The 12,080-nt window shown below is 29.5% G+C and overlaps 2 protein-coding genes across 6 annotated transcripts; both read left to right on the plus strand.

Moving 5' to 3' along the window:
* The first annotated feature begins 1,264 nt into the window (after positions 1 to 1,264).
* On the plus strand, positions 1,265 to 4,509 carry LPA19 (photosystem II 11 kDa protein-like protein). 5 transcript variants are annotated; one of them, XM_020366987.3, is made up of 4 exons: positions 1,265 to 1,477; positions 2,235 to 2,355; positions 2,959 to 3,368; positions 4,237 to 4,509. In XM_020366987.3, the coding sequence occupies exons 2-4, from the start codon at positions 2,274 to 2,276 to the stop codon at positions 4,372 to 4,374; spliced, it is 630 nt and encodes a 209-aa protein (XP_020222576.1). In that variant the 5' UTR covers positions 1,265 to 1,477; positions 2,235 to 2,273; the 3' UTR covers positions 4,375 to 4,509. The 5 variants fall into 5 exon arrangements, with proteins under 5 accessions (XP_020222576.1, XP_020222578.1, XP_020222577.1 ...); XM_020366989.3 differs by having other exon boundaries at positions 2,244 to 2,355; XM_020366988.3 differs by having other exon boundaries at positions 1,265 to 1,458; positions 2,244 to 2,355.
* A 5,575-nt stretch (positions 4,510 to 10,084) lies between these two features.
* Positions 10,085 to 11,979, plus strand: LOC109805269 (pectinesterase PPME1). The gene is made up of 4 exons (XM_020367291.3): positions 10,085 to 10,649; positions 10,769 to 10,975; positions 11,078 to 11,319; positions 11,529 to 11,979. The coding sequence occupies exons 1-4, from the start codon at positions 10,161 to 10,163 to the stop codon at positions 11,692 to 11,694; spliced, it is 1,104 nt and encodes a 367-aa protein (XP_020222880.1). The 5' UTR covers positions 10,085 to 10,160; the 3' UTR covers positions 11,695 to 11,979.
* The last annotated feature ends 101 nt before the right edge of the window (positions 11,980 to 12,080 follow it).

Here is a 12,080-nt window from a genome sequence, read left to right on the forward strand (position 1 = left end):
AATCAATGATCGCAAATTAATAAAATCACGATAATTTATACAAATTTAATTTGTAGTGAAAATTCCTAATCGCTAATTTCATAATTAAGGATCATGCAAATGAGAAAAAAAAAAAAGAAATCAAATTCAAGGGAAGCATTCAATAAATGATATCGTTTAAGGGAATACTTCTGAAATAGAATGCAACAAATTTTAGAACTTCCAGAGTCAATTTCTTAAGAAGGAATAAACAAAAGGCTTGTGCAGAAGAAGTAAGTTTATGCTTTTCTCTAAAAATTAAGAATCCTGGTCTACATTATATAATTAAACTTAGTTTGGACTCGTGGGAAGTTTCCAAATGTAAATTTGCACAATTAGGTTTCTTTTTAAATTTTAATGTATGAATGTAGAGCTTTGTTAAATTTATACTTATTTATGGAAAAGTTTGTCTCCGACCCGAACGTGAGAAACCAAAATCACAAAAAATTTCTTCTTCTGTCAAGTCATGAAAGCACCGGAAGCCCAACACATTTCATTGCTGGCTTCTCTCACGAAATGGGCTGGAAGCCCATTAAGACAGCACATGTAAAGTTGTTATCAACATGCAAGTCTAGTATAACTAATTCACATTTGAATTTTTAAAACACAATATCAAATTCAATAAATAAATTACATTTACATTTTCTAATTTTTTTTAAAAACGGTATACACATGTCTTTTCTCTCTTTTATTCATATATATTAACAAATAAACATTTTAATCGTTAAAAACACATTGCATTAAGTAAGGTCTCGAATTCAACACTTATGTATGAAAAATATTTGGATGGAAAGAAAAACCCTCACTAAAAATGGTCAGTCAGATTCTTTAATGAAAATTAGTTATTAACAAAGTATATTTTATAGTAATATAATAATTGAAAATTCATTATATTAAATTATATATATATATATATATTTTTATAAGAGATTACTATAAATATTAAAAAATTATAATAAGATTTGTTTCAATAATTTCTTTTAAAAATAAGAAGTCAAAATAGTTTTTTCATAAACTAAAACTAACTAATGTATAAATTAAAAATAAATTTAAACAAAATAAATATTTTTTTACAAATTAATTTATGATATAAACTAATTTTAATTTATAAAAAAATTATTTAATTTTTATTTATATTTATTATCCACAAAATAAAAAATTTATTCGACCATATTCTTAATATAATTTACTCAATTCAATTTTAATCTTATCCACCCCCTTAATTAAAAAAAAAATGTAAAAGTTTTAGATAGCATTTGTGGCGAAGATGGAGGAGAGGTTTTGAGGCGTAGGATAGTTGAAAATGGAGAAACATGTTTCCCTATCCAATGACTGTGCGTCATTTCATGTTTCCCTCTCTTAACCTCTTTTCCTTCTTTCTCCCTTCGGACATTGATAAGTTTCAACGCAGCAGCAACAAACGTTCAAATTCCTCAAAAGGTGGGGAAGCATTAATGTGGTAACCTCAATTTTACATTTGACTCTCTTGTTATGTGAAAAATATTACCTTTCACGGTTCAATTTGTGTCTTGCCTGGAAATTGGCTCTCTAGTGTTACAAATTCATGTCTGCTTTGGATTCACGTTTCTCTGTTAAACTTGGTGTGTTGGATTGTGTATGATTACATGTTAAGATTAAAAGTTGGTTCACTGGGCATTGTTTGCACAAATTGCTGTTATGAGGAGGTTTGTGTTGGATACCCATTTACACACACATGTCTCTATATTCATGTTGTCTACTTTTGAACTAAACTCTCCTGATTTTGTCTTTGTTCAACTCTCAAAAGTTCTGATATTAATGGAGACTATGTGTTCATTATATACCTTTGTTTTTTCTCATGATTAGCTACAAGTGTTAGTACAAGTTTTCAGCTAATTATCCTTGCTCTGGGTCGGGTAAAGAAAATAGAAAAAAAAAAAACCTTTTCATAAGTTAAAGCTAAAATTATAATTAACTTATACAACTAATTTGTATGAACTTTCTCGTGTTAACTTTTTTAAATTATGCATAAATTGATTTTAATTTAAGAAAAAATTATTTATTTATTTTTTCTAGAAATAATTATGGAGGAATTCTTCTGAACTCGCTCTGAGTGAATAAAAAATGATTTCACATTGCATGCTAGAAAAATTACGAATAACTTCACGACTCATAAAGGTGAAATGGTATACATCTCTAGCATGATTGATGAGACTATTGCTACCTTGTGTACTTAGCGGATGTAGGTCTGCATTGTGGAAATTTTCCAAAGGAAGATGGCGATTATCCTTGCGGCAAATATGTGTTCCATTGCAAGTTCCAAAACTGTTGAAGGGATCAAAAGATTTGATATTGAAGGTATGTCCTTAAAATTTATACTTTTTCCTTCCTCTTCTCGATTCTCGTATTCGTTGTATGAAAAATTATTGTGCAACTTCTTTGTTGCTTCAGTATAGTTGCTGTTTCTATACTATTGTTCTTCCTTGAGGTTCCTATATATCACCATTTGTCATGCTAAGGGTATTACATGATTCTTGTGAATTGTTAATTTCTGATTGATTATTTGAGGTGATGTCTTATTCTGGTCAAGAAGGAAAATAAAGTAGAATCAATAACAATATTATTTATGAGCTTGTTTAGATAAATTTCTCTGAACACACTTATAAGTAATGAAAATATAAAGGAAGAAAAAAATATGTTTCTCCATAAGTTAAAATTAACCTTTTCTTAAATTAATTTGTAGAAGTTCTTTCATATTAATTCCTTCAAAAACATGTTTCTAACTAACACAAGCTAATTTTAGTTTACGTAAAAACATTTCATTTTTTTTTCTAATTCTATTAGTACTTTTGAAGAAGTCTATATAAATGGGTCTTATATTTAGTCAGAAAGCAGACAACAACATGATACACTAAGTAACAGTAGGTCATTCATTTATTGACAACTTCTGCAATATAACAGATAAACTGCAATCCAGGTCCAACATTGCACTGCCTCCTCTGGAAGCTTCATCAAGTCGAAGGCATCTTCTAGTGAGTATTGGCCCTTCATTGGTTACCTTGACATGTGGTGGTTTATCGCCATTAATGGTATGGGCTGAAGAGAAGTCTTCTGACAAAGAGGAAGAAGAAGACAAAGGGGTCATTGGGGCAATTAAATCGTTATTTGATCCCAATGAGAAGACAAAGTCTGGAAAGGTGTTGCCAAAGGCTTACCTAAAGTCAGCAAGAGAAGTGGTGAAAACACTGCGCGAATCTTTAAATGAAGCCACTGATAATAATGCCAAGTTTAGACGCACTGCAGATTCAGCAAAGGAGTCAATTCGGGAGTATTTGGGCAGTTGGAGGGGAAATCAGACTGTTGCTCAAGAAGTATGTACTTTCTAACTGAAACTCTTTTAAGCAATGAAATTTCAATGCCTTGACTAGTAATATGAGAGCATGTTGTTATAGTCCGCCCTAGCGGGTCAGTGCTCTTAGGACATTAATTAAGGAATCCATAACTAGAAAGTTTTTATTGAAATCTACTTTAAAGTTACATGGTAGAGTGATATTGTGTTGGGAAATCAATCTAAAATTTTCAATGATGAACGAAGTTCCATGAATGGAGAGTCATGAACGAAGAGTCATGCATGAAAGACCCTGTCATCCCTTATAAATAAAAATACTCGTGATAAAAGTAGTTACCACTGAGAACAGATCACCACTCAAAGGGTTCACCACCGAGAAGGGGTCACCACCTTGAAAGAGTTGTTGGTTCCAATCCATTTGAGTCCTCTTTGAGAGAAAGAGAGAGGTAGAGTGAGAAAGTTCTTGTATTCCTTTTTGAGAGAAAGAGAGGGTTGTTTCCACCATACTTGATGAAAATTGAGAGATAGCTATCCGAGAGGAGTGAAATTCTTTGGGTGATCGTCTTGAAAAAGAGAGACTAGTTGTAATCCTACTTTCATAGTGAAGATCATTTTACTGGACTAAGTTCTGTGGTTTTTCCTTACATTGAAAAGGTTTTCCATACAAAAAATTCTGGTGTTATTGTTCTACTCTTTATTCTTATTTTTGCTTCTGCATAGTGCCTATTTTGCGTTCATAGCAGTGAGAACTACATCTGTCAATTCCCAACATATTACACTTTTCAATAAAAGCTTTTTACTTCCAATTTCTGAATCAGTGCCCATAAGACTTTGGTTAACATTTTCCTTTAAATATATTTGTGATCATGTTTTGGAGTGATTCCTTGCAGGAATCATATGTTATTTTGGAGAAAGTAATCAGATCTTTGGCAAATTTTTACGCAAAGGCAGGGCCATCAGCTCCACTGTCACAGGAAGTTAAGTCTGAAATATTGGATTATCTAAATACAGCTGAAGAATTTTTATAGAACAAGTTCCAACAAGTGTTGTAGAACAACAGTTCAAACTCCCTGGATGCTAGATGGCATGTGATTAAGTAAATTTATTCTTCATTTTAATTAAATTTTATACCAAAAAAATGATCAAATTTCTTTTCTTATCTATTTTCATGTGAATTTTTCTTGCTTATTTTGGTTAATGAATACCTCCCCTTCATTTCTCCCCAAACCAAAACCAGAGAGAACTGTGGGAAAATTGAGTCCCTTGTACTTCATGTATTCTTTATCTCAATTTCTATCCCTAGAAAAAGAACAAGATACATTCTTATCCGTTTTACATTCTTTTTACAACGGTCCCAACTCTTTTCCATCTTTCCATCTATTTCCCCAAAACTAGTATTATTCCATTTATGAATATAAGCACAAAATAAAATTGATTCACGCAAAATAAGTTACTTTACATAATTTATTCTTGCTAATTCAATATAAAAAAGTAACTTATTTTCTTAAATTACTTTTCCTTGAAAAGGGATATAAACAAATCGTATTGGATTAAGTTTGTGTATTTTTTTGAAATCCAACTACATCTAATCTGATTACAAATGAATTAGATTGAATTATGTTAATTGGGTTAATATAATTAAATTTATTTATTATTTTTGTAAAAAATTAAATATTTTAGAATAGATATAACTTATTTGATATCTGTTGATAATGTAATATCATCAATCTATAAGTAGAGTTTTATTATATTTTTATTTTATAAAAATTTAAATAAAATGGTATATAAGAAAAGTAAAAGAAAATAAGTACGATACAAATTGTAATACAAATAGGTTTCTCACTTTCTTTACATAAGATGGATAAAAAAGAACTTGTAATACAAATGAGCTAAAAATTTATAAATTCAATAATTACATGTAAGTAACATTTATTAAAAAAGGGTACTAGTTAATAAATTAAACTCTTTTATTAAAGGACTCTGTTTTGGCGAACCAAATTTTAAACTAGTTAAATAAGTTAAATAAGTTTGAAAATCTTATGTATCATGTCAAACAACACACCCTTGAAGCGAGAAGAGATTTCCACCCTCACTGTGTTTGATAACATCGAAAGGAATAGATGAGCAATATAGTGAAAATAAAAGTTATTTTTAGAAGAAAAAAAAGTTAGATTAAAAACTAAATAATTTATTTGTATTATTAATAAAAGTGATACGCTATTTTCACACACACATATATATATATATATATATATATATATATATATATATATATATATATATATATATATTATTGAATATATTACTTTTTTTTGGCTTTCAAAACATTTGTTCTTTTCCTCATTTTTATTTTACTTTTTATTTTTTTTATAAATCTAATTTTCAAATTTCTCACACTTATTAAATAATTACTCAAAACTATTTACACTCTCTAATTCTTAATCACCCACGCATGTTTAACTTCAATTTACATTTATCATTTATTTTATTTTTAAAATATACAAGAGGCACAAAATCATTTTTTTTATACTAGTTAGAATAAATGAATAAAGCAAATATATAATTGATTTATACTTATGCCTTTTTTTTATAGAAAAGTAAGAAAAGGAACAAAAAAACAAAAGATAAAATTACACCCCTAGGAACATAGTCTTGGATTCATTCGCCTTCAAAAGGGCACCCGTGCTTCTTGTAACACTGTGTGATTTTGTTTAGTTATTTATTAACTATAAATGATTATTTGTTGTTTTGTAGTTATGATTGTTTATTAAGAGCTTTACCCTTTTAGCCTGAGGAGGTTATGCTCATAGAATACCTTCGGTCGGCGTGGAACCGCTAATACCCGTCCAGCCTAAGGAGGCTATGCTCATAGAATACCTTCGGTCGGTGTGGAACCACTAATCCTCATCTAGCCTGAGGAGGTTGTGCTTAAAGAATACCTTCGGTCGACGCAAAATTGCCAATCCTTATTCAGCTTGGAGAAGTTGACTCCACAATACTCGAGAGACCTAGAGAGGTCACCACATAATACTTACCAAGCTTGGAGAAGCTCTAAAAATATGAACTCAACACCCCTCAAGGAACTTGGAGAAGCTCGGTAAAGATGAACTCATCCTCTTAGATGCAAGACATCAACAGATCTTGCCGATTGTATTTGGGGATTAATGTTTTGGCATATTGTGAATGAGTTAATATTTATGATAGTATTAATTATATGATTAATATTGATGCTATTGTTATAAATAATGTATTGAGTGTGTTTGGCTATTCATCTCTATTTCATACCATGAGCTAAAGTGAGAAATTTTCTCGCTCTCCTTATTTCATATGTTATCGTTGTTATGAATGTTGATGTAGGTGAGACTCATCAAGATATTGATGATGCTGGTGACAAGACTTATTATTTGTCTTAGGAGTGCTCTGATAGGACATGTGACATTGAGTTTAGGCTAGGAATATTCTTTATTAATTCCTATGCTAGGATTTATGTTTACTATTATATTTTTGCTTTAGTATTTTGTTTTGTTTAAGAGATTTTTATGTGAGACTCTTTACCTCATGATGGAGATTTCATTTTGAATATTTAGCATGGATTTGGAGACTTTTATATCCTCTATAATGAATTTTAATTTATATACGTATGCAAGGTAGAGGGCGTTACACCACATGCATGTAGAGTTAGGAGCATGCATTGCATGCATCTTATTTTATGATTAAGATACTTTAAATGAAATGAATTGTTATTGATGTTGAATGAATATGGAGTTACAAATGTACTAAGTTGAGCATGACTTTGAAAGTTGGAAGTGAAAATAATTGTATGTATGAAAACATGATTAAGATGTATGTCTTTAGTATTACTCCTATGCCCTAGTATGACTTTGAAACTATTTGCGTATTTGATTATCTTTGCATTAGAGAGTTTTGATTAGATTGTGAACTCTTTTACTAAAGCATTATGTTGAAGTGTTTTATAATGTTTAAATTTAATTGTATCCTTTAAAAACAAAAAAAAATATTTATTTATTATGTTTTAAAGTAGAAAAGTGTCACACCAATTAATTTAATATTTTATCATTGTTGTTGTTGTTGTTTATTATTTTGGGTTATCAAATTTTGGCTATTAGTAAAAGATAAAGAATGGATAAGTCACTCATTCAATTTTTTTTTGTTTGAAATTAGTCCATTCATTTAGTAATAAATGACATAAATGAAATTCAAGTTTTTTGTTTGTCTCATTATGAGTACTCATTTATGAAAGTTGAGGCGTACCAATTACATATTAGGATTTTTTGTGGTGTTAGATGTAATACTTGGGATATTTTTTTGAGTTTGTAATGTTGAAGATGATATATGATAGATTTTTAGATTGTGAGGTTAGGTAGATTTAAATTTTAAATTAATGATATTTAATACTTTTTAAGTTTTTAATTTTTTAAGTAGTATTTTATAATATTGATAAACAAGTTTATAATATTGAATGTTTTATCAGTTGATGACGTGATAATATATTGTTAAATAAAAAAATCTTGTGTTAAAACAATTGACGATTCCTTAAACTTTAATGATGATAAACAAAAGTTTTTCCTCAAGTAAAGTCAACATTTTTCAGAGATATATCATATTAAACGAAATGTAGAATATATATATATATATATATATATATATATATATATATATATATATATATATATATATATAACACATACATACATATACATATATATATCATCTGTAAGATGAAGGAAATCAGACGAAGCATACAATCTGTCTTAGGACAATAAATCAAATACTTCTAAAATGTGTCTAACATTAAAATTCATTTAATGTGTTATTCCTTAATAGATCAAACAAGAAAGAAGCTTTAGAAGTCTCGAAGTTTATTAAAGAAGAAAAAGACAAAATATCAGTATGAAGCAAAAGGCAAAATCTTGAAAATCACGAAAAAGGTGCTACAAAAGCCTGCTCTATGCCAACTTCAACTGCTCAATATTAACACTATTTCTGCTATACTCATTTTAGAAGGAAATGTTGATAAGTAGTCTACAAGATCAGATAAGAGATACACACGTTACTGAAAGACATTTAATGCGTGCATTAATAAATGTATCAATGATAATATCTAGGATCAACAAAGAAGACCAACGAAACAATTTAAGAGGAAAGTTGAAAAGTTCAATTCAAAGTTGTTGTAATGGTCATCTTCTCCAAAGCTACTATAAAATGATCAAGCCTTCAAACAACAAAGAAGATATGAGATAGACAGAGAAGTGTTGTGAATAAAAAGAGAAAAACATTTACTGAGAAGTGCATATTGAGAAACACACTAAGTCACACAAAGCTAAGGTACTATAAAGAAGCGTTTCATTAAAAATCATGTACACATTTCTTTGTAAACTATTTGTGCATAAGTTTCAAAGAATCACATATAGAAATGACAAAGCTATCCTTGTAACTTTTTTCAAACTTATTTGTATGGGTTTAGCCTGGAGAGGCTTATTCAAAATAATACTTGGTGTTTGAGCCTAGAGAGATTTTCTAAAAGAATACTTAATGTTTGAGCCTGGAAAGGCTTGATTGATAAGAATACTTAGTATTTGAGCATGGAGAGACTTGTTTAAAGAATACTTGGGTAGTTGCTTCAAGAGGCAAGTCAAAGATTACTTAGCTTGAGTCAGAAGTGACATATTGAAAGAATACTTGTATCTTGAAAAAGATAGTGGTACTCAATCTTGTTGGATTGAGTACTAGATTTAGTCTCTGTGTTTGAGATGAACTAGTATAAAAGATATTTGCTCGTTTGTCTGTTACTTTCTAGTACTCCATTTGATAAAGCGTCAACTATTTCATTGCATTTCAAAAACATGAGTTTTTAATATACATTATTCAATCCCCCTTATAATGTGCATCTTTTTCTCCAACATATATTATACAAGTTTAATGTAATTTTATATTTTTATATTACAGATAGATCAAATGAACCAACCCAATGCAAACCAAATATAATTGGATTCAATTGGTTTGAATAGGAGACTAAAAAACAAATAAACCAAATCAATCTAATCCAATTAAAGTTGATCAGGTTGATTCAAAATAAGTTTCAAATTCAATATGTGTCTACATGTACTTTTTTCATACATGTTAATGAATCTTGCACATAATTTTTTTATTTAATAAATTTTAATTAATAATTAAGACAATTTGAAAATAAAAGTAATAACAAATATGTTGTCAACATCTTCAAAAAAAAAAAATTAAAATTCATCAACCATAGTGGAGTATGCCTTTATTAAATGTTGAAACTGTCATCAAAATTTTGAACAAATATACTATTTTAACAAATTTATTTATACTTCTTTTAATGCTAAAATACAAAATATTGAGTTCAAATTAATATAAAAAAATTGTAAATCACCATAACCAAATGATCTGTGCTAAATTAACTCAAAATATTTCTTAATTGATTTTAGCCCACAATGTTCATATGAAACAATATTCTAATTTTTAGAGGCTAAACTTATTTTTCGATTATAGGTTACACAATTGTAGGATTAAAAGCTAGAACACCTAAAAAGGGTCATTTTCAACCAGAAAAACATTCTATTTATGCAACTATAACTTTCAAACCAAACACTTTGAACCTCTTGTTTAATTTTAGCTTCCTAACAAATGATTATTGAATCAAATTAACTCCTCTAAAATAAGATAAATTAGTCTATAAATTAGGAATGTCTTTCATTCTATATTTCATATAAATTGCAACACAATAACCTATTAACCTAAGAAATAAATTCAAAAGGGAAAAAGTAGAAATATGACCTCGAAAATCTCTACAATTCAAGTGACTCTCCTATTAGCCTACCTAACAACCCAAGTTGTTTTATCTGATGACAATGTGCCAATACCAGCTAACAAGGCAGAATTGGACTCATGGTTTAAAACTAATGTGGGGCCTTTAGATCAAAGAAAGACAACCTTGGACCCAAAATTGGTGGCCGCTGAAGAAGGTGCTAAGGTTGTCAAGGTAATGAAAGATGGTAGTGGAGAATTTAAAACCATCACTGATGCCATTAAGAGTGTGCCTGATGGGAACACCAAGCGTGTAATTTTCTACATTGGAGCTGGAAATTATAATGAAAAAATCAAAATTGAGAAAACAAAGCCTTTCATAACCTTGTATGGGTCACCACAGAATATGCCAAACATAACCTTTGCAGGAACGGCTAAAACATATGGAACTGTTGATAGCGCTACATTAATTGTTGAATCAGATTACTTTGTGGCAGCTAACATCATTATCTCGGTTTGTATACTATATATTTCTTAAAAATTGTGTTAATCAAAAGAGTCAAATGTGTTATCATTTTTTTGTGCCTTTGTTATCATTTTTTGTGATTTTTGTTGCTGAACTTCATGGTATAGAACTCTGCACCTAGACCTGACGGAAAAATGGTAGGAGCTCAAGCAGTTGCATTGAGGATTTCTGGTGACAAAGCAACATTTTATAATTGCAAGTTTTATGGCTTCCAAGACACAGTGTGTGATGATAGGAATAAACATTTTTTCAAAGACTGCGTAATTCATGGCACTATGGATTATATTTTTGGAAGTGGGAAGTCACTATATTTGGTACATAAAATTTTATAAACTACAACATTTGTATGTTTGAATCCATTTGTAATACACTAAATATAATTGTAATAAGTATTGGGATTTTATTTTAAAATGCAGAAGAATGAGTTGAGAACACTTGGCGAGGATAAGGTTACAGTTATAGTGGCACAAGCAAGAAAAAGTGAGACAGAGGACAATGCTTACATATTTGTACATTGTGACGTTACTGGAACTGGGAATGAAACTTTCTTAGGGAGAGCATGGATGACTCATCCAAAAGTGGTCTTTGCTTACTCAACCATGAGTAACGTTGTAAAAAAAGAAGGATGGAGTAACAATAATAACCCTGCAGCTGACAAGTAACTTTCTAATTTAACTTTAGATGACTAATGGTTCTTTCACATCCCTACATTTATAATTATATGCTAAAAACGTAGTTGTATTAATGACAAATGAATGTGTATAATTATGTTGAAGTGTGCATATTTCTTTCCAAACTTTTATTCTATAAACTTTAAAGTACATGTTTTTTTGCATATTGATCAAAATAATACATTGTTATCTACAGAACTGTACGATTTGGAGAGTATAAGAACACAGGACCTGGTGCAGATCCCAAAGGTCGTTCTCCTTTAGCTCATCAACTAACTGATGAGGAGGTCAAACCTTACATAACACTTGGTGTGATTGAAGGATCCAAATGGCTACTTCCTCCTCCAACTCCCAAAATATGATTAAGTACTGTATGTTTATATATGGCTTAAGGAATGGCCATGTGCCCCACATTTTTGTGGATGGTGAATTTGGAAAATTGTATTCTAGTTAAGCATTAAATTGCTCAAGTTATTTAATTTTGTTGACTTATAAATTTTTTCTTTCAAATTGGACATTTTAAAATTAAGTGAGGTCCTTGTAAAAACTTAGATTAGTTGATATATAAGTCATGTATTTAGGTGTTGATGCACACCATCATAACACCCTTGTCAAAAATAAATAAAAGATCAATATGATTATTATAACTTCAACCTTTTACAAAGACATGAAACAATCAATTTATGGTCTTGTAAATACATATTATTGGGAAATGTAATTTTTTGTTTCATTTCCAATGAAATAGAAA

Source organism: Cajanus cajan, chromosome 7 (genome assembly GCF_000230855.2).
Source record: "Cajanus cajan strain Asha chromosome 7, NIPB_CcT2T_4, whole genome shotgun sequence".
NCBI lineage: Eukaryota > Viridiplantae > Streptophyta > Magnoliopsida > Fabales > Fabaceae > Cajanus > Cajanus cajan.